This window comes from Callorhinus ursinus, unplaced genomic scaffold, assembly GCF_003265705.2.
Source record: "Callorhinus ursinus isolate GAN/ISIS: 27379988/994484 unplaced genomic scaffold, GSC_fseal_2.0 scaffold7, whole genome shotgun sequence".
NCBI classification, from domain to species: Eukaryota; Metazoa; Chordata; class Mammalia; order Carnivora; family Otariidae; genus Callorhinus; species Callorhinus ursinus.
Window position 1 is genome coordinate 55758513 of NW_027397069.1, and position 23601 is coordinate 55782113.

Sequence of the window (23601 nt, forward strand, 5' to 3'; positions counted from 1 at the left end):
ACACACACACACACACACACACACACACACACACACACACACACACCAGATTGTTCAAGCGTATCCTGTACTCTTAAGCTACATTCAGAGCTGCAGTGACACATGCAGGAAAGAGAAGGGGATTTTGTAGAACCTCTTTTCTTTTCTTTGGATCAAACTTAAGTCAGTGGTTTTCTGTGACTTGTATCTAGGATCACTGTGAATTTACTTCTGTACCAGATACTCTTTAAGCTCCATAGACTTTTCTTAATGCTTTTTTAAGGAAAAAGAAAATGAATCCATAATGATTATCAAAGTCTTCACCAAGGCAAGGGGAACAATTAGTGTTACTTCTGTGCTGGAAAAATTTCTGCCAATCTTGAAAGTATCTCCGGACTTATGACTAAGATCAGATATGAGCTGATCTATAAGAAGAGAAACTTATAAACTATGGCTCAGCTTTAAATATCACTTCTCTTCAGTATAGTAGTAAACAAGTCTCATCAGACAAAGGTACGCTCTCTGGTAACACATGCCAGGGCTATCACAGCCTAGACTTTTGGTTCTTATGTGTATTTAAGTGCAACCAGGACTGTGGTAAGTTTTTTGGCTGTAGAATAGAATACTGGGATCCCTAATCAGGATACCCAGATCATAGGGAACACTTCTTATTTGAAGTTCTGCTAAATTAAATGTGTCTTGAAACTCATGGGTCCAAAGAATTTATACTCCTCTCAGATAGATTTACTACATAAGTATCTGGCACTGGAGCATGAAGAACAATGAAAAATGGTGCTGACTGTTGGAGGGAATTTTTAGATGTGAAAGACTTGATTCTTGCAGTCCTATGCTCTGTATGAAACAAGTACCTTACAGTTTTCTACTCTCCAAAGGCCTTCATTTAAACCAAGAACACTAATCTACTTTGGAGAGAAACTATGCCAGTTAGAAGAGTGAGAGAGCACTTATATGGGGGAAGAGAACTGATTCAGAAGAGGCAAAAGAAAATGGAACACAGCCAAAGGAACCTGAAGATAGTTTCTATGTCAGCATAAGGCATGCCATCAAAAGATGTAGAGGAGTTTGATCTGGAAGCTCGTGGAACTTCCAGAGAAGTAGAGAAAGCAGTGAGGAGACCATCTAAGGAAGAGAGAAGGTGTGTAGATACCATCTTGTCATTGTTTGCCCATCCCTACTTAGGAAGTTCCCAGTATGGCCCCTATTTTTATTCCATAAGCAAATGTGTTTCCACCATCCAGAAATCTGTTATGGAGCTTTGAAACATAAGAGTCTAGAGGAATAGAAGCATGAAGTATCCAAAGAAATCCAACAGAGAAAATATTAGATGACTCAAATTTTTCTCAACATTATGAAGAGACATCCAGAACCTGTCCTTATGCAAAGAGCACATACTGCTCAAGGCACTACATGGTCTTAAACAAACAAACAAAAAAACTACAGCTTGACTCCAAGATGCCAAATCTCTCCAGACGTTGCTGGAGTCACAAAAATGTGGGAATTTTTATTAAGATGGTTGTTATTGTTGTTGTTGTTGATGATGATGATGATATGGCTATGGAAGAAAATAGCCCACAATTATAAAGTTTAAAATGTGCCTTTGTAAACAGACACTTATGTAACGTTCGAGGGAAAGGGAAAGAGGAAAAGCACTACAAGGAAAAGCTGAGGAAAAAAGGACTACTCTTCAGAGTGACTTTGGCTGGCCCCGTCATTGTTATAGTGAGCAGCATGACCATTAACCATTTATTGACTCGTAGCTACATGACTGTTTTTAACCCAACACTTAACCAAAATGTTCTGAATAATTTAATCCTTAAAATTGTCCTTTTAACTTTTTTCTTTGTGTTTTGATAGTTACTGAAAGATGTAAGACTTGGAGAATACTGGAGGGATCAAATCCCCCAGTAAAATGCCACTTCTGATGGCATTTAGGGTCCACTCAGATAATCTCAGAAAATCTAATTTCATTATCTGTAATGTAATCACCTCTGTTACTATCTAAGGTCATATTTACTTTTTTGGGATATATGGTAATCGTCACACATTCTACTGATTAGGACACGGACATACCCTTTGGGGACCACCATTCAATCCACTACAATGGTCAATAAGCATATAAATTTAGGCCATTCCAGGATGGCCTTATGAAGAAAACAGAGCAGGGAGAAGGGATAAGAGAGTGACAGGGGATGCTATCTTTGATAAGGGAGGGCCTCTTTAATGAGGGGCATTGAAGTAGAGACCTACTTGAAGTAGATGGGAGAGAAGTCTTTCAGGCAGAGGAATGAGTAACACAAAGGCCCTAAAACTAGTTGTGTTTGAAAAGGTGAGAACCGATGCTGTTAGAGTAGAAATGTAGTAGGAGATGGATCAGAGGCAGAATTTGAATTTTATTCTGAGTAAAAAGGGAAGCCATTGGATTGACAGTAGAGGAGTAATCAGTCTGATTTATACTACCGTGGCTGATAGAGAATAAATAACAGGGAGAGGGCACTGAACTAGTGTGACCATTTAAGAAAGTACTGTGATACTCCAGGCAGGAATAGGACTAGCGTAGTAGCCATGGAGATGGTGAGAAGTGATATGATTTGGGATATATTTTGAAGGTTGAGCCATTAGGATTTGCTGACTGAGTGGCTATATGTGAGAGTAATAGAAGAGTCAAGGATGATTTTAATGTTCTTTTTGTGTATGTGGCTGGAAGGATATAAGTCACCACCAAGTAAGTGTTAGAAGATGGAGGGGGAGAAGCAGATTTGGGGACTAAGAATTCTGTTTTGGAGTTGAAAAGCCTTTTAAACATTCAAGTAGAGATACTCTGTAGTGATTTGGCTACAGGAATCTGGAGTTCAGGGTGAAAGACATATGTCTTGGCATCATTGGTGAATAGCTGGTATTTAAAATCACTGCGGATTAAGTGTAATACAGAAAAAGGACCAAGACCAAGACTGAGGAACTCTAAAATTAAGAAGTCAGGGCAATGTGGAGGAAATAAGAAACAGTTCTGGGAGTGAGTTAGTGAAGTAAAACCAGGAAAGTCTGCTGACCTGGAAACCAAAATAAGATGACTCAAGGAGGGAGTAGTCAACCGTGTCAAAAGCTGCTGATAGATCAAGTAAGTTGAGGATTGAGAATTTACCATTGAATTTATCAGTGGGCAATCAATGGGAGTCGTGACAAGAACATTTTTGGTGGAGTGTGGGCACAAAATTCATCTAGAGTGAGCTCAGAAGGGAATTGGGAAAAAAAGAATTGTAGACAACTAATTTGGACAACTGCCATGAGTTTTCCTCTTAAGGGGAGGAGAGAAATAAAGTAGTAGCTGGGGGAATTGTTTTTCAAAGATTGGAGGAATTACTATAAGATAATAGCAGGCTGATAGAAATGCTCCTATTGAGAGGCAAGAATTGATACTGCAGGCAAAAGAATGAGTACAAAAGGGAAGTGCTCAAGTGAGAGGAAACAGGGTCCAGTGCCTGAGTGGTCAGTCAGCTTTGGGCAGGAGTGGGACATCTCTTTCTTATAACAAAGGGGAACTCAGTATATGGTTGATCTGTTAGTGTGAAGATGAACATGTTTTTCTGAGGGCTTTTATTTTCCCTATGCAATGAAAGACAAGGTCCTCAGCTAAGAATGAGGAGAATGGAGAAGAAACAAGTGTGAGAAGGTGTGGAAAAACCTTCCTGAGAAAGTAAATTGTCAAGCACAGTGTTGAATTATCTAGTGAATCTTCTAGGACATCACTATCCATAGAAATAGAATGCAAGCTGTGTATGGAATTTCAAACTTCCTAGCAGCCACCTTAAAAGGGTAAAATAAAACTGGTAAAATTCTTTTTAATAATATATTTTATTTAACCAAATATATTCAAAGTATTATCATTTCAGCATGTATCAGTATTAAAAAATGAGATCTTTTACATTCTTTTTTTTTTTTAGTATTAACTTCTTAAAAGCCAGTGTGCATTTTACATTTTCAAGCGTATCTCAGTTCAGACTAGCCATATTCAAGTGCTCAATAGCCACATGTAGCCAATGGCTACCATACTGGATATTGCAAGTCTAGGAAATGAAGTAGTACTAATGGATAACATGAGGGCCTCTTGAGATTGGGAGCCATGAATTGAAGTGAAATTTGCATGGCTGTGTGTCGTACTCAAGCTACATTCAGAACTCATATAGAGATGTGGAATAAGCAGAGAGTTGGTCTTGACCAGGAATGGAGTTTTGTCTGCAGCATTTAACCAAAGGAAAAGAGAAGGGAACTGGTGGCATGTACAACCAAATGATCATACAAATTGAGCATAGCACATAAGCCACAGAAGTAAGAGGTGGGGGCAGTGTGAAAAGGTGGTAAAGACAACAGAAGTTCTAGTAGAGTCAAAGAACTTTTAGAATTGTAGTTGTTGTACAATATACAAATATGTCTAAAATAATCCCTGCCCTCAGCAAGCTGATCTTGGTTGCAAGTATACCAATAGCTTTGGTATAACATGGTATGTAATAATAGCAGTATGAGTTCAGAGGAAGAAGAACCCATGTCCTACTAGGATGATCCAGGAGAGTGCAATGAGGAGGTGGTAGGTAAATCAGGACTTAACGTATGAAATAGGGTTTTAATTGGTCTATGGGAAACACATTGCAAAATGAGGGGGAAAAAACACAAGAAACAGATAGAAAGAAGCAAAAATGTTCAATATTCCTTGGGGATGGGAGTAGAAAAAAAAAAAGCCTTAATGTTAATATTTATTTAGAGAGAGCTATTGACTACAATGGGGAAGGCAGCCTATAAATAATGATAGGTCTTTAGAGAACAGTCCTGGGATAATTTCCCCAGGGAAGAAAAGACTTCACTGTAAAATATGGTGACAGTCCCAGAATACAATGTTTCCTAGGAATGAGAGAACTAAATACCAAAGACTGTTTTCAAGAAATAAATGCCCTTCTTTTCTGGCCCACCTCACCCTTACACACACACACACACACACACACACACACACACACACACACACACACGCACAAACACATACCTTTCATCTTTCATTTAGAATTCAGTCTCATAAATGTAATTCTATTCTATGGAATGGTCAGTTACATCTAAAGAGAAGCAATGTATTTACCTTTCATCATTATATCCTGGAATAAAGCTTTGGAACCAACTAGGATTAGAATATGTGGGATTTAAAAGGCTTTGGTTACTACTAACACTTTATTTTTTAAAAGCCGATCTACTCTCACCATACAGACCTAGTTTTTAATTCCTTCAGAAAATAAGCTGCATGTAGACAGTGTACTCTTTTTTTCTAAATCTGATGCCATTTCTATTAAACTTTTAAGGGAAAAGCAGCATTGCAATTTACTTTGGTTCTCAATACAGTCATCATTAAACAACAGGAAATTTAGTTTTTCCTAAGCATGTTCAGATCATTGGCGCAAAAAAAAAAAAGTTAGCCTCTCTTTTCCCAGCTCTAAATATTTAGGGAAACCTGCCAGGGTATCCACTCTCTTCTGTTTTTCACAAGAATTTCCTACTTCAATTGGAATATTTAGAAACAGTAAGAAGAGCTACATGTTTCCACATGAGAATTTAATAATACTGTACTTTGTATTTACATATCATATATCCTTGGTACTTCATAGCTCATTATCATTGTAAATTTACAAATCAGTATATGAAAGCACAAGGCTTAGAAGCAACTCTTTTCCTGTCCAACAGTAAGTTATTAATGCCAGCATTGGAACTCGTAATTACTGACACATGTGGTCCTACAACATCTAAAGATTATTTTCATAACATAAAATGAAATCCTCAGTAAGTAGAACATATCAATTATCAAATATCCTATTTATTCAAGATAATTTTAAGAACCATGAAGCTTTAATCATATAACCATATATAAATAACCATATTAAATAACCATATTAAACCACATAGGCCTACATTAATATAAGTACAGATAAATGTATCATTTGATCAAAACTAATACTTAATATGAATTAGTAAATATATACATATATAATCCAATCAGTTCCACAAAGTAGAATATATTTCAATCAAAAAGTAAGCAAATATCTCAACATACTTAAAAATGTGAACTACTGCTTTAAAAAATTTTCACCAACATGCTATAATCTAAAGGGTACAGATGCCATTGGTCAGACTGCTGTATACGTCATCAAGTGTCTCCTTACTGAGGATAAAAGCATCCATTGTCTGCTGATTCAATTAGGAACCTAAGATACCCAGTTCTCTTGGCAGTAACAGCTGTGGTTTTAATTCTGGTGTCTTGAACATCATATGTCTGGGAGATTCTGTAAGATCTGTCTCAAAGAAGCACAGGCTACCACGTGGGCATCTGAAGGAAGATTAGCAAGTGACTGAATCAGCTTCTTGACTATTGTCTTCAAACACTGGTGGGCAGCATTCAAATCTCTGTCAAACTGTTGTCCTTGAATTTGTAGAGCCAAATGACTACAGATGTTTCTAAACTCAACACTATCCTGAAATAAACAGCAAACATAAGCAGTTAGATAGGTTATGGGGACATTTGTTGTGTTTTGTGTACCCAGCTTCCATTCCCATTTCTTCTCATCACAGGACCTCAATTATTTTCTGAGAGAACTACTCTCCTCCATTTTCAGCCTATGTGCTTTGACCAAAGCTGACCCCACCCACGCTACAACTCCAGGGACCAGGCCAATCAGAGGCTACCACCCCTCAGTCACTTTGGATTGGTCAGGAATGGACAGGTGACCGAACACAGACCAATAAGCCACAGTTCTAGAATGTCTGTTAGACTGGGAAAGAGAAGCTCCCTTTAACTGGGGCTTTTGGAAGGCATCTTGCCACCATAAGGGGAGAATCCAAATGAGAATGAAGCCAGCACTGGAAAAAAAAAAAAAAAAAAAAAAGCAGAACAAAGGGATTAGAAGAGATTGATTCTCGTTACATTCTCTGAGCATATTGATCCAGCTATACTTGAAAAATAAACCCCAGGATTTTTTGGTTATCTGAGTCAATAAATATGCCTTTTTTACTTAAGCCATTTGGAGTTGAGTTTCTGTTATTTGTTCCTAACAGAGCTTTAAAGAATACACAAATAGCCTCTGTTCCTATTATTCCATACTCATAGTCTTCAAAATTCCAACACAGGATTTGGTATTTAATGAACACAGAGTCAAGAACTTTCCAATGCAAATTTAGAAAGAATAGTTCCCAGGTAGTTTAAAAGAACAAAATAACTAAATATATTTTTAATTCCTAAGTGTTTCACATTCTAAAATCCATTGTATAGAAATGGTACACTAAAATTATTCCAATAAACAAACAAACAAAATTATTCCATATCAGAGATAGTGTTGAATATATAATTTATTTTAAATACGTGTAAATGACTCTCCACAGACTTCCAGTTCTGGTAACATGGCACACTTAGTTTCCCCAAAACCCTTTGGGGAAACTGAATTCTAAATAAAATAGAGCAAACATCCTTTCTGATATTGCAAGAAAACTGGAAATCCCTAAGGGCCAGAGATAAAGGAAAAGTAGATTATGTTAGCTACCCACCAATATTCATCCAAAAAAGAAAGTTAATCTGGAGCTGGGTTTGGGGTAGAGGATAAACTTGCCCCAACAATGCATAACTGTTGCCCTGTACTACACAACAGCTGAAGTTGGGAGCTGCCCTCTACACCATATACATGTTCTGGAAACACTCATGCTAAGAAATTAATTTAAAAATTGGAACTGGGCTGAAATATCCATGGACACATGGTAAAAGGAAATAAAAGCCTATTCCATGGGGACACGTCCACAACCCATGCCCCACAGTAGTATTCCCATAATACTCTGTCAAAGACAAAATCAGAATATGAAATTTAACATATCCACCATGATACAGCAGATACCAATAAAGGACAGAATTAAACTCCAAGTATTTCAGCTAGAAACTATAAAATATGTTTAAAGTGATTAAAAATATAAAAGAAGGAATAAAACACATTTTAAGTAAAAACAGGCTTGGAAAAGAACCAAATACATTTCCAGAAATAACTATTTTGACAAACTAAAAACTCAATAGACAATTTAAACACCTGAATACATTCGAAGTGAGGAACAGTAAACTGGATGATGAATGAGAAAATTATTCAGAATGCAAGATAAAAAGCCAGACACAGGAATTATGAGTGGGAAGTTAAACAACATGGATGATAGAATGATGAAGCCCAACAGATACGCTTCCAGGAGAAAGAGAGAGGTTGGGGGAGAAGAGGGGAGACAATATTTATTTTTTTTTAAGATTTTTTATTTATTTATTTGACAGAGAGAGAGAGACAGACACAGCGAGAGAGGGAACACAAGCAGGGGGAGTGGGACAGGGAGAAGCAGGCTTCCCGCGGAGCAGGGAGCCCGACGCAGGACTCGATCCCAGGACCCTGGGATCATGACCTGAGCCAAAGGCAGATGCTTAACGACTGAGCCACCCAGGCGCCCAGGGGAGACAATAGTTAAAGAGAATAATGGATAAGAATTATTCAAAATTGATCCAAAACATGAATCCAGGTTCATGAACATAGTTTCAGGAAGTAAAATGAGATTCAAATCTAAACTTATTAAGGCAAAACTACTCTTAAAAGCAACCGGGGGAGACAGACTGCCAACTACTAAGCTACAATGACTGAAGTCAAAAAGAATGGGATAATTTTTCAAATAATTGTCAACATAGAATTTTTTTTTTTAATCCAACAAAACTATTACTTAAACATCAGGGCAAAATAAATATGCCTTCGTTGAAAAGGACAACAGGAGTTACCACCCTCACTGTCATATTTTCCTAGAGATATAATTCAGAAAGGGGACATTCAATTCAAAAGGAAAGAATGAGACACAAGAAGCAACAATGAACAAAGAAACTTAAAAATATGATGTAAATCTAAAGAATTGATTGTTCAAAACCAAAATTATAACAATTAACTTGGGACTTACAAAAGCAAGATGGTTCCAAAATGCTGAATGGCAGTAACATGTGGGATGGAGTGGCATTCTAAGGCATTGTGCATATTTAGAAAGGTGGCAAAGTTGATAAATTTCAGACTTATTTCAGTATGTGTGTGAGAAAAGTAAGGGTTATCATTAAAGGACAGAAATAATATGTAAAACTTCAAAATCAGCAGACAAAAGGAATATTAAAACTTAATTGATCCTATTTTTAGAAGGTAAAAATGAAGAAATATACAAACATAAATCAAGGGGAACAGAAAACACCAAATCAGACACCTTTTGAAATATAGTGGTTACCAGATTGGATTTTAAAAGATCTATTGATAAGTTCTTTGCAAGAAACACAGTCAAAACTAAAAATACCTAAAGACTCAAAGTAAATGAATGCTAAAACATATACAAAGCAAAGAGAAGCCAAAACAAATCCAGGAAAATCATTATTAAGGATAAAATAAGCTACAATTAATAAAAGGAACTATTCCCCAAGAAGGTATAACAATTTTGTACTTTGTGTGTGCCTAATATGATTATCTTAATTTACATTCAATCCACAAACATAAAACTGATTTTTACCCCGCTTTCTGAGACACGTAAATCAAACAACAAAATGATCAGCCTGGAGAGAAAAAGACTGAAACACCAATCATAAGCTTGGCCCAATAAAGATAAGCAAATACAAATTTTCCCAAAGATATATGGAATATTTTTGAAAGCTGACTGTATTATAATATGCCAAAAGTAAATTCTCAATGAATATCTAGAAGTCTATATCATACAAATCACAATGCCAATAAATGAGAAATCAATAACATAACCTTCCCAATACATACATGACTTAAAAATCTACTTCCAAATAATTCATGGATCAGTGAAAAAATAATTGAAATTTTAAAATACTTTACACTGAACAATTATGGACATACTATATCACAAATTTGTGGGACACACCTGCATTGAGAAATTCATACACTTAATGCTATTTAAGTAAAGAATAATCACTGAAAAAGCATGAGCTAAGAATTCAACTCAAGAACTTAGGAGAAGAAAAAACATAATCCAAGAAAAAAAATGAAAGAAAGAGCTAAAAGCTGAACTGAAGTTTTTTTTTTGTTTTCTTGTTTTTTTAATTTTTTTAAATTTTTTTTATTTTTTAAATTTTATTATGTTATGTTAGTCACCATACAATACTGAACTGAAGTTTGAAACTAGAGTTTTCTTCCTAATTCTGTGTAGAAAGAGAAGCTATTCTTCTCCCTAACAAAGACTCTGTCGCTTGGGTTAGAAGGACCTGGGTCTCTGGCAAAGTGTTTATTAGAGAACATCTTCTGGGAAACAAAACAAACTTTCACCTCTTGAGTTTGGCCAACAATGGCAGCAGGACCCCCGTGTGAGTTAAGTGCTGGGATAGAAAGCTCAACACAACACGCCATAGTTCCTTTACTCAAGTATTCACAGGCTACCATGCTTCTTGTTTTTTCTTCCTCTTTAAAGCATTCTAGCTTCCCCGCCTTTGCGTGTTGCTCATTTCTGCTTAGAAGGTATCAAGGGGCTACTTAGATAATCTCTCCCATAGTTTATGGAGTAACCTATATTCCTGGAGCATATTGCTTGGGAATGGGAAAGTAGAGGGGAAAAATATGCCTCTGGACTACTTCCCCTAGATCCACATCAAGGGAAATTGTCTGCTTGCTTTATAGAAGTAATCCAACTCAAAGTACAAAGCGGAAGGATCAAAGACAACATGCAAAGGGAAATTCAAAATTGAAGGAACCACTGAAATGTGTGCTGACGTGTGCCTATTAGCCAGTCTGCAAAGGCATTCATCACCCAAATAAGATTAAAATGCCTTTAAAAATATGTTTGTGGGCCTAAAATCTGAAGTCAATTTCACGTTTACTGTAAAGAATCAAAGAAGGCACCGTTTGGGGAAAGTATACATATAATAAAATTCCACTCCTGGCCTGTACTGGTCCCTGAGGCCGTGGGTAAACTTCAAATCTCTGGCAAGCTTTGCAAAGTCTCTTTATTTTACTCTTTTAGTGCAGTATTTCTTCTTAATCCTTTCTCAAATATATTAACAGTCAAAGAAAACAAATTAATAGGCATAGGCTTTCCATGGGCCTCTTAAGCCTGGGGATGGAAAAATAAAACAGGTGGTTGCTTCTCTTCCTTTCTGAAGGGTCTGAAGGCCAACTGTGGATCCAATGATCATGGCCTCCAACCAAACCTCTACTGATTCTGTTGCATAGGCGGGAGCCAAAAATTCACAGCGTTGAGGCAGTGGCATATTGAATGGCTCATGGGCTTTCAGTAGAAAATCGCATGATCGATATTCATAATGATTTCGTGTATGGTGTTTTCCATTCAGTGACAGAACACATCCTCCCAGCAGCTTTTATTTAGCAAGTCCCAGATGCTTCCAGAAATGATGTAATATCCTACGTAGGGTTTGAGCATGCTGCCAGAATTAGCAAATTATGACTTAGCAATCTAAAGACAGGTTTTCGAACTTCTAAAGCCTTGTGTAATTTCAGACTCTGGATATGAAATGTATTGGTTGTTACAGTGGTTCAAACTGATAGGGGGCATCTACATTTTATAGTGACTCAACTAATAATCTACTGCGGCAATGGCCTCAGACTCAGTTAATGCAACAGTTACATTTCTTTCAAACATGTGAAGTCTCCACTACATGATTGACCACACTGGGTAAAAAGCCATAAGACACGAGTACCTAGTCTCTAAAAAGCTTATAACCTAGTAGGAGGATTGAGGCACATAGAACATATATCCAAATGTCCAGTGAAATGGAATGGGGGTTCTGGTAAAAACACAAAAACCCAACCTTACAGAAGAACAGACATTTATAGACTCATAATCCAAGCACTTTAGAGAGTTCATACAAAGCTCTTCCTGATGTGTGACTCCTTTCTAGAGCATACCTGGTGTCACACTGTTTGCCACACAGGAGAAACCCATGTGCTTAGGAGGCAACTCTTGGCTCTAGTTTCCAGAACATTTTTTTCCTTAATTCTTAGCTGAACTCTGCCCTGTAGTAGACAGAATAATGGCCTCCCAAAGATGTCCATGTCCTAATCCCCAAAACCTGTGAGCATTTTACCCTATGCGGCAAAGGGGACTTTCCAGATGTTAGTAAGCATCGTGGCTCTCCAGGCACCTGCAAAGACCCCTGGGATGCTGGGACTATTCCCTCACAAGCACTGGACTTGCCGTCGGAGGCCTGGTTCTGTCCCTTTGACAGGCCATCCGTGGACAAGACATTTTATCTATGGAATAATCAGTTTTCTAATGCGTAAAATGGAAACAAATAGCTACCACATGGAGAGACTGTGAAGGTCAAATAAGCTCATGGTCATGCAAACTCTGAATTTATAAGGCACTCCATCCATCTGAAGTTGTGCATAAAGTACTCTGCTAGATGCGAGGTCAGCAAGAAGGAGAGAGGGGGAAGGAACGACAGAAAAGAAAACAACAATATGCTCTATAGAAGGTGGGAATCTAACTGGTGGAGATGAAACTATTCAAGCTGTTCAGTAGAGATGTCACACACAAGATTAAGGCTCCAAAAGAGTGGCCAAGCTCACCTCGTATCCATTAGGATGACTACTATCGAAAAAAAAACCCTGAAAATAGCCAGCGCTGGCGAGGTTGTGGAGAAACTGCGGCCCAAGTGCACTGCCAGCAGGAACGTAAAATCACGCAGCCACTGCGGAAAACAGCATGGAGGCTCCTCAAAAAAACTAAAAACGGAATTATCATATGATCCAGCAATTCCGCTTCTGGAATATGTATTCAAAAGGATTTAAATCAGGATCTTAAAGAGATATTTGCACACCCATGTTCATAGCATCACTATTCACAATAGCCAAGAGGTGAAAGCAGCTCAAGGGTCCATTGACAAATGAATGGATGAACCTATGATGTATACATAGAATGAAATACTATTTAGCCTTAAAAAGGAAGGAAATTCTGGAACGTGCTCCAACATGAATGGACCTTGAAGACATTATGCTCGCTGAAATAAACCAGACACGAAAAGATAAATACCATATGATTCCACTTACATGCGGTACTTAGAGTCGTCAAACTCACAGAAACAGAGAAGAATGGTGGATGCCAGAGGCAAGGGGAGGGGGAAATGGGGATTTGTTGTTTATTGTGTACAGAGTTTCAGATTTACAAGATGAAAAAATTTTGGAGATTGGTTGCACAATAATGTGAATGCTCTTGATACTGCTGAACTATACACTAAAAACGGTCAATTTTATGTTACGCTCTTTTTTTTTTAACCACAATAAAATTAAAAAAAAAAAAAGTGGTCAAGACCATCAGAGTGCTGCCAGCCTTTGCAGAAGGCACTGAAGGTTAGGATGAGCCATCAGGGAAGGCTGTACAGATGTTACAAGACAGCTGGTGCTAGGGAATGCAGTCTGCCTCTCAGGGAAGAGATGGCCCTCACAGTTAGAATGAACAACACAAGCAAAGGCCTGAAGTCAAGTAGGGGCTGGGACTGGGAGGCCAGTCCGAAAAGAGCAGAGCTTTGTGCTGGGAACGAGGACACAAACTAGTGTGGGAGCCTTGAGTGCCACAGTAAAGTCCCTGAGCACTTCCAAGCATGGAGATGACATGGCAGGCCAGCACTTTAAGAAACACTGGTCTGGCTTAACCTGCTAGGTGCAGGATCCAAAGCCAGGCTTTTGATCTACTTTGTCTCACTCAAGCCTCACAGTGGTCTGTAAATGACCGATGAAGAAATGTGGCTTAGAGAGATAAAGCAACATACCCAAGTCGCACAGCAAATGAGGGGCAGAGCTTGAATTATCCTCTCTTCCCAAGCTCAAATGTTCATCCAAGACCTGCCCCAAATTTAGAAACTGGACTGGGTACAGTGATGACTCCGAGAGCACAGCTCGCTACCCAGGGCAGGAGACAGACTAGGGAACTTGAACTACAGGGCCTCAGATGCCCCAGTGGGATGAGCAGGGATACCATGAAAGCAAGCAGGGGAGGCACCAACCTAGCTTTGAGATGGAACAAAAATGTCTACAAGTAAATGTTTCTTTTTTGGCCATATTCACACTATTTTTCTTGAGGTTAACTGAGTGTTAACGAAGCTCCAATTGGCACTGGTCACATCCAAATTGAAGATTGGTCTGTTGGCCCATCCGTCTTCCCTGCAACATAATTGAGAGGGTTTGGCTGTCTGGAAGATATTCAAGTCGTGGAACCTTCTACACCCCATGTCAAGCCCACTCCTAGCTAATCAGAGACACCCCCCCCCCCAGCTGGAGCTCTCTCTTCCTCCATTCTGTTCTCTCCTGCCCAGTATAAGGGAGGTCTCTTAGAAAAACTGCCACACTTGCACTTTTCTGCATTATGCATTGTGTTTATTAGGAATGCACACATCTGGAATCCTTGAGCAACTGCAAATGCACCTGCAAAGTCCAAAAGGGAAGAAAAGCTGGAACTTTTTTAGCTTTGTACTGAAAATAAACACTCCCATCAAAACTGAAGTCTTGAAGGCAAGAAGAATCTGGCATCAACAGTCAGCTTCAAAGCTTATTTTCTGAAACCAACACCAATGGGTAATCAAGTAAAAAATACAATGACTTTATAGGCTCTACAATGCAGATAACTTTTAAACAATCCACAAGGAAGATTTTTGGTTTTTTTCCTACCTCATCACCTTCAAAATCACTGCTCGATCTGCATAAACTCTAAGTCAGCTCATATCCCCTTCACCACTGGCTTTAAAATAAGTTGGTTCTTTTCAAGACAGTCACATCTTGAGCTATACTCTCTTACAATGGCCTCCACAAATTTGTTTCTTCTCACATTTTCCTTTCTTGCTCCCCCTGAATGCCTAATGCCCCCTTATGGAGAGCACTGAAGAAAGAGCTCTTCCCAGCTTTCTGTGATGGGCCCTCCTGACCTTAATGAACTTCAACAGACCACTCTCTACCACAGGTGCCCAGTGCTGGGCCCCCCAAAGGAGCACAAATGCTTTCCCCAGACCCATCACAATCCTCCATACTGGATGTGTACCTAAAATGGGAATGCCATTTCTCTATTTAGAGGGATGTTGTGAAAACCACGCTATCAGAAACAGTGTACTACAAATTGCCCCCTTGGTTCATCAACATCTGGCTTTGAACTACAAATTCACAGGGCCCAGAGGAGCCACCAGTTGCCTGAACCCAAGGTCAATCTCAAAATAGATATGTAACTGTGTGTTAATAAAACACTCAATGAAGAACTAAAGTATCTGCCAGTCACCATAAAAAGTCTATCGTCCACAGGAAATTAAACATTTTTACTTGTGGTGTACCCAGTGTAAATGCTCACAAGTAACTAAGGATTTTATGCATTTGCTTTGAGTATGGTACCATTTTCATTAGAAAAGTCCAGTTAAAAACACTTTGTGATGGATATAAGCACTTAATTCATGTATGCTCACAAGGCAAACCCCACAATTATAAGACAAAGCACGGCAGCATTCCCACTAAGATGTTAAACATAAGTAGTTTTGTTTTAGGGCCTTCCTGCAACATCTTTCCCCAAATTTTCATTTTGGCAATTGCAAATGTCCTGATTTTCCTAACATTCACAGTATGAGCAAGGACAAAGCTATAATTAAGCTACTTGTAGTCACTGGGCCTTTTTGTCACAGAAAACCACGATTTTATCCCAAATGAAGAACAATTTGCTGGCTATGCTATTAATCATATAACACTGAGCATTTATTTCTTCAATAGTTTGTTAGTAATTTTTAAAGATACGATTCCAAATTTGCAGAAAGTCTTCACACTCATGTTAATGGGGAAAAAAAAAGCACTCATCACCACTGTCTTCCTCTGAGTGACCCAATGTTCACACCTGCAGTTTGCAAAGAGCATTAGCAGTGACCGTGAAGCCAAAGCCAGTGGTTTTATAACTGCCACGCGTGGTATGTAGAATGAGAAAACCAGCAAGGATTACTGAGCTTGATGGAACAACTGGTACCAGAATCAGCTAATTGGAATGGGTGAACTCAAAGGCAAGTTTAATCTGTAATAGCAGGCAAGTTAGTTCTCCTGCTTCCGAAAGTTGGCATCAGCTATAGTTTCCATGAAACTTGCATCAGAGCAGAACTCTTGGAAGCTACAAGTGTTTTTGACTCTCAAAGGAAGACAGAAAAACTCAATCAGAGTGACTTCATAATTGGCTTGGTTAATGGTGTCTACGTGAGTTGGTCATTTTTAGCAGTTCTTAAAATCCTAGACTGGCTTCCATCTGGTCCTGTGCACATTTCTGTGCTCCCTTTGAGTGGTGAGTGCCTAAGACATTCATGATCGTTATTACTGGTTTGATAATGATTTCCTACATTCACCTGGTACATTGGGTCACTATGTAATGTAGCCATCATATAAAGAGACACACAAATCACCCAATATAATGGGTTAAATGGTGTCTCCCCACAAAAAAAAAAAAAAATCCATGTGTTGAAACATAACCTCCAGTTTGACTGCACTGGAAATAGGACCTTTAGGGAGGTAATTAAGGTTATACGGGGTCATAAGGGTGGGGCCCTAATCCAATAGGGTCAATGTCCTTGTAAGAAAAGGAAGAAACATCCAAGATCTCTCTCTCTCCCTCTCTGCATGCACAGAGGAAAAACTATTCAAGACAGAGCAGGAAGGTGGCAGTCTACGAACCAGGAAGAAAGACCTTACTAGAAACAAAATTTATGAGAAAATAAATGTCTGTGGTTTAAGCCACCCCGTCTATGGCATTTTGTCATGACAGCCCAAGCTGACCAAGATACCCAGTCTACAAGGTGACTGTTGTGGCCCAAGCAGTGTGCAGTGCATAGCCCATCCAACGCTGCCCTGTCTACCAATCATACACTCATGGACTTTATTTCTGCATGACATCCATCACACCTCTTCAATCCAGCACTGTAATTTGGCAGAAAAAGCCAGATAAAACCATGTTTGAATCATGGGCCATCACTTCCCAGCTGTGAGATCTTTAGCAAAATCCTAAATTCCTCTGAGTCTCAGTTTTCTCCTGTAATAAATGTTTTCTAGCTGGTTAACTCTAGCCTCTCCAACAAATTTAACAAGACTCAGTACTGTGAAGTATTTTTTATCCACTATAAAGAAACTCACTTCATACAGTTTTTGCACATGTGTGATAATCTCTAAGTATTCAAGAAGAATATTAAGTGTCGGTATCTTTAAGAAAAGAGTAAAATGCTATAAAAAAATGTCCGTTAGTATTGTGCTGAGAGTTTCTCTGTCTTCATGCCTGAAAATTTCACTTCCTTAAGCCTCAGTGGTTTGATCAGCAAGTCATTTGGGGACAACATCTCTAAGTCATCAGGCATGTGCTAAAGCCGACCTCTGGATAGGGGAGGCTTCTTGGAACTCTCCATGGGTCATCCTAACTTTGCTTTTGTCAACAGTCTCAGAAAAATCAATACAGTCCATGGGTCAGATCCATTAATATCAGGACTGGAACTCACAACAATAATAGTCAATGAGAACGTGAGGCATCAATCTGTTAATAATAATAATAATAATAATAAAAGTTTAAAGGTATTGAGAGTTTGTATGGGCAGCCACTAGCTAAGACTTCATGTGCATTATCCTAATAACCCTGTAAGGTTAGATACCTCTAGCCCCACTTTAAGGTAAGGAGACTGAGGCCCAGGAAGGCTAAATATTTTGCCCAAGGGCCTACAGCAGGAAGTAGAATGGTAGGTTTGAAAGGCTCTGCAGGACCAGATCCCTGGGCTGTCCTGCGCTGTCTCTACTTTGGGTCCCTAATGCTTTTCATCTGGGCCGTGGGCTTTCATTCAAGTGAGCCCTCCTCCTCTCTGTGGCAAGTGTAACACTGTGGGAGAGAATTGATGTTAGAGGGATAGTTTCCACACACTTCCAAGTGATACACAGGTATTATTTCCATTAGCACAAATCCTCCTGAAATCATTCTGTGTCTAAAATCAATCCACATGTTCTTAATTTAAAAATATAGAAAACATGAAAGGCATTGGAGACGACACACATAAATGGAAAGATACTCCATATTTTTGGATTCAAAGAATTAATATATATATATTTTTTTCATATTGTTGAAATGTCCATACTACTCAAAGCAATCTACAGATTCAGTGCAATACCTAATCAAAATTCCAATGGCCTACCTCACAGAACTAGAACAAGTAATTCCAAAATTCCTTTTGTGTGGAACCACAAAAGACCCCAAATAGCCAAAGCAATATTGAAAGAGAACAGAGCTGGAGGTACCATGCTGCCTGGTTTCAAGATATACTACAAAGCTACAGTAACCGAAACAGGGTGATATTGGTACATAAACAGACACACAAATCATTGGAACAGAATTAAGAGCCCAGAAGTAAATCCACATAGATATGGACAATTAATCTACAACAAAGGAGCCAAGAACATACAATGGAGAAAGGACAGTCTCTTCAATAAATGGTAATAAGAACACTCAACAGCCACAGGCAAAAGAATGAAACCAGACCACCATCTTACCCATACACAAAAATTAATGCAAAATGTATTAAAGACTTGAATGTAAGACGTGAAACCATAAAATTCCTAGGGGGAAAACAACATAGGCAGTAAATTCCTTGACATCAGTCTTAGGAATGTCTTTGTGGATCTGACTCTAAAGGCAATGGAAAGAAAAGCAAAAATAAACAAATATGGGTGCCTGGGTGGCTCAGTTGGTTAAGCGACTGCCTTTGGCTCAGGTCATGATCCTGGAGTCCCGTGATCAAGTCTGGCATCGGCCTCCCTTCTCGGCAGGGAGTCTGCTTCTCCCTCTGACCCTACCCCCTCTTGCACTCTCTGTCACACACTCTCTCTCAAATAAATAAATAAAATAATATCTTTTTAAAAAATAAACAAATGTGACTACATCAAACTAATGAGATTCTGCACAGCACAGGAAACCATCACCAGAATGAACAAACAACATATTGAATGGGAGAAGATATTTGCAAACCAAATATCTGACAAGGGGTTAATATCCAAAAATATATAAAGAACTCCTACAACTCAACAACAAAAAAATAAACTACCAGTTAAAAAATGTGCAAAGCATGTGAACAGACATTTCTTCAAAGAAAACATACAGATGGCCAACAGGCACTTGAAAAGATGCTCAATGTCACTAATTATTAGAGAAATGCAAATCAAAACCACAATGAGATACCTCCCAACACCTGTTATAATGGCTACTTTCAAAAAGACAAGAAAGAACAAGTGTTGGTGAGGGTGTGGAGAAAAGGGAACGCCTGTGCACTGTTGGTGGGATCATACATCAGTGCAGCCACTATGGAAAACAGTGCGGAGATTCCTCAAAAAATTAAGAACAGAACGACCACATGACCCAGCTGTTCCACTTCTGGGCATTTATCCCAAAAATATGAAAATGCTAATTTTAAAAGATATATGCACCCCATGTTTATTGCAGCATTATTTACAATAGCCAAGATATGGAAGCAGCCTAAATGTCCAGTGATAGATAAATGGATAAAGAGGTAGTGTATATATATACACACAAACCCACACACACACAGTGGAATATTACTTAACCATAAAAAGGAATAAAATCTTGCCATTTGCCCCAGCATGGATGGACCTTAAGGGTATTATGCTAAGTGACATAAGTCAGACAGAGAAAGGCAAATACTATATGATTTCACTCACACGTGAAATCTAAAAGACGAAACAAATGAACAAACAAAATAAAACAAAGACAAAGTCATCGATATGGAGAACAGACTAGTGGTTCCCAGAAGGGGAGGGGGTTGGGGGGTGAAATGGGTGAAGGTGGTCAACTGTATGCTGATGGATGGTAACTAGACTTATGGGGCTGATCCCTTTGTAGTTTATGCTGATGTCAAATTAACACTAGTAATAATGAAGCCAAGTCAGGATAACCAGCCCCCTGGAAACACAGACTACTGTGTCCTTAAGTCTAAGTTCTTTGTAATCACTAATCTACAACCAAATAGAGATATTACCTTTTCTCCAAACAGAAAACCAAGCAAAATTCCAAGATGTTTGCCAGGAGGCAAATCATCCAGGGAAACCTCTCCCTGTTTCTCTCCCTTCTGAAAGCACTCGCTATTCACTCAAAACTCATTATTACCCTGCAGGTGAACAGCAGACTCCAGTGGAAAGACTACTTTGCGTTGGGGGTTGAGGGGACCAAACAGCATTTCTTTATAAGAGACAAGAAGGAGGATGAGTAGAAGTGAGATTTTTTTAGGTAGAGAGGAAGATATTTGTATCTGATGGCCTCAATTTTCTCAGAAGAGGAGTGAGCCGGTTGAGGTTTGGATAAACAAAGCTTGAGAAGGGTGGCAAATGTTGAGGACAAAAAGTCAAGTAGAAAACATTAGAAGGATTACCAAGTAGAAGTGATGGCTACATGATGTTCAAGTGGCATGATTTGTAGGCCACAGCAGAGAGCTCCAATGCATCTGAGCTGGGCCAGGCCCTTGGACAGTGGTCTCCAACCTGATCCCCAAACTGCAACCTCACCTGCTGTGACTTATCTAGGGTCAGGTCCTCACCTCAGTCATTTCAACGGTTACCTTTGCCTGCAAGACAATTCAAGGCGCTCTGCGTGACATGCAGGCCTTTCTTGCCATCTGACTCCACTTACCTGTCCAGCATCCTGTTTTACCTTTTGCCATAGTGAACTAATTAATTAGTTCACCTTTTCATTGCTTCTGGGCCTTGGATCACACAGCTCCCCTGAAATGTTTTTTCCCTTTCATGTCTGTGGGACAAACATTCATATTTTTTTAAAGATTACTTCCTCCAAGAAGCCTTCCGAGATCACCTAAGGTAAAGCCGATCACTCAGTCTCTCCTTTTGCCAACATACATGTGCCCTGTATATGCCCCTAACATCACACAGCCCTTCCTATTTCAGCAAATCTAAGATGCGCCCTTTTCCACGTTTCAAAAATCTCTGACGTGATCTTACAATAGATGGTGCATCATAGATTAATTGGCAGGAATTTTTATTTCTTTGTGGCACCAAAGAAAGGTGCATTCTACACGAGATCATTAGTGAAATGCAGCTTCATTTTTTAACTTCCTAACATGAGAGGGGCCGTGCTCTGCCTTTGGAGGCGATCTTATTTTCCCTCCCCCCAACACACATTTGGGAATATTTGGTTGTATCAGTTTGTTGGGGGGTGGGGTGGGTAAGGCTGCTGGCATCTCCTGGGTTGAGGCCAAGGATGGTGCTAAACATCCTATAATGCAATTATCCAGCCCAAGATGTCAACAGCGGGAGACTGAGAAACCATCGTGTTAGAGTAACAATACTTTTTTGGGTGTATCATAGGCTTTATTATATTTAATTTCAAATCAGTCTTTTACAGTGTATAGTAACCTAAAACATAGCAATTTTTTCCAAACCTTGGCTTGTAGAGCAAGAATAGCAACTCTGGGGAACTGCTCTAAGCTTTCTTCATCATTCCCCCCTCATTTCCTTCTGCTAGCCTCCCAAGGGGAAGGAAGGAAGCAAAATTGGAAAGCCAGAAGATCTCAAAGAGATCTGTGACCTTAAACCAATTAGGCTAGTTAATGACAAGGCGGAGACTGGATCCCAAGACCTCCAGATTTCCACAGCCCCACTCAGCCTGAGAGGCAGCTACTGTGCTCCCTGGCTACACCGACCAGCACAGTTTGGTACCATGAGAGGAAATGGGCCCTACAAATACGAGTGACTTAGCAGGAGTTTAGCATTAGTATTCACGGTTTGACACCCGGGACCCACCCCACTCTCACCCCACTTTATGAGAATTTAGGTTGACTCTGTAAGGCCTCTGAACTCTGTGGGGAATTGGGTTTATGCAAAAATAATTTTGATTCTTAAGTGTGAAGGAACTTCAAATAAATCAAGGTGATTTTGTCACACAAAAGGCAGAGGGGACTTAATAGGGGTATTGAAGGCTCTGGAGTAAGGGTTATTAATTTCGAAGGGGGGAGCAGGGACAGCTGTCCTCCATCCGGAGGAGCTGCGCGTGTGGAAAGGGCCTTCGGCTAGAGCAGGAAGCTGATTTATGTGAGAGGGAGAAAGGAGTTCCAGAGGAAGGTTTTGGCAAGGCCTCCCCGCGTCTCAGTTCCGCAATCAGGTGGGCCCCAAGTGGACCCCGAGTTCCTGGACTCAAGTCCCAGGGCTGTCATCTCCCCCCTTCCCTCTCACAGACGCTGAATCCCTTGGACCGCTCAGCTTTTCAATGGGTGGCCCCTCCGGGCTCCATCCCAGCCCGGCAGCCCCACCCTGCCGCGGGATCCCGCGCCCCAGCGGGGTGCTCGAGGCCAGACTCACCTTCAGATGGATGGGGAAGGACCGCTCCTGCTGGAGGGGGCCCAGCAGCGTCTGCTCCACGCTGACCAGCTCCGAGGTCGAGTCCACCACGCGGGCCAGCGCGCTGCGCATCGCCATCTGGGCCAGGGTGCAGGGCCCCCGACCCCTGGGGAAGGGCAGCAGCTCCGCGCCCCCTTCGGCGCCTCGCACCACTTCTACTTCTGGGGAGCTTGCCCGCGCCCCAGACCCGCCATTCCTGGCCCCCCGCCCCCCTACGCCCTCTTCGCGCCCAGGCCCCGGCCGTGCCCTCCGCGGACCTGTGCGACGCGCTGGGGCAGCCGACACGTGGTCTGAATCGCGCAGGATCCCCGGGTCGCCCGGACCGTCCCCCCAGCCCCACTCCTGCTGCAGCAGCTGCAGAGTCTGCAGAGCCACCATTTGGTGGCTGATGGAGGCCACTAAGGGCGCAGGGCTAGCCATCGCCCCTGCCGGCGGCTCCGCGCGCTCCGCGGGCAGGTGCAGCAGTGAGCGAGAGAGGCGGGGGCGTTTGGGGTAGCCAGGGTCACATTTCCCAATCCCCTTGTTGGCCTTCTTGCCTCTCGAGGGTGGGGCCGGCCCCGCCTCAGGCCCGCAGGAGATGGCCAGCGCTGGCCCCGAATTCCTATCGGAATGGGCGTGTGCGGACCCAAGGCTGCCGGAGGCACTGCTCCCGGTGCGCTCGAAAATCAGCCAAATGCTGAGCGCGGGTTCTTCCTCTTCTAAAGGGCTTTGCTGGGAAAACCTGCCGCTTGGGTGCAGAAGCATCTATCCTCAGGGATACCCCGCCCCCATCTCCTTTGAAGGATGCCTGTCAGTGATCATTCATGCCTTGGGTGCTGAGGGTGGCAGGTTAAAGACCTACCCTGAGCAAAAGTGCCAAAAGCCAGAAAAAGCTCACAAAAGGAAGACCGAGCCCGATCCTCCTCCCTCCCTTTCCCAACCCTAGGAGAATTTTCAGCAACTTCTTGGAGTAACCTTCAAGGCCTCGTGTCCCCCAAACAAAAGAAGGGGACTTGTGTATGTGGAAGTTCTGCTCTTCTCTGCTTTGCTCATGCCACACCGGCTCAGGGAATCTGGCGACTAAAGAAGCATCAGGGCATAGCTGGGGCGGCCCGCTCCCCCAAGTGACTCGGGAAGTGCGGGTGTGGCACTGCCCAGACCAGGAGCCCAAGGACGTGCGCAGCGGGGTTTG

At 40.8% G+C, this 23601-nt stretch overlaps 1 protein-coding gene across 1 annotated transcript; it reads right to left on the bottom strand.

Annotated features, from left to right (window-relative positions):
• Nucleotides 1–5585: 5585 nt before the first annotated feature.
• DLEU7 (deleted in lymphocytic leukemia 7) lies at nucleotides 5586–23111 on the bottom strand. Its single transcript, XM_025874523.2, has 2 exons — nucleotides 22392–23111; nucleotides 5586–6500 (listed from the first exon to the last, which is right to left on the bottom strand). The coding sequence occupies exons 1-2, from the start codon at nucleotides 22848–22850 to the stop codon at nucleotides 6294–6296; spliced, it is 666 nt and encodes a 221-aa protein (XP_025730308.1). The 5' UTR covers nucleotides 22851–23111; the 3' UTR covers nucleotides 5586–6293.
• Between the last annotated feature and the right edge of the window lie 490 nt (nucleotides 23112–23601).

Excerpts from the sequence above, each read along its gene's own strand:
- DLEU7 (XM_025874523.2), bottom strand. The coding sequence starts at position 22,850 with ATGGCTAGCCCTGCGCCCTTAGTGGCCTCCATCAGCCACCAAATGGTG. Across the intron at positions 6,501-22,391 it reads CCTTCCCCATCCATCTGAAG|GATAGTGTTGAGTTTAGAAA; the intron begins GTGAGTCTGGCC and ends TGTTTATTTCAG.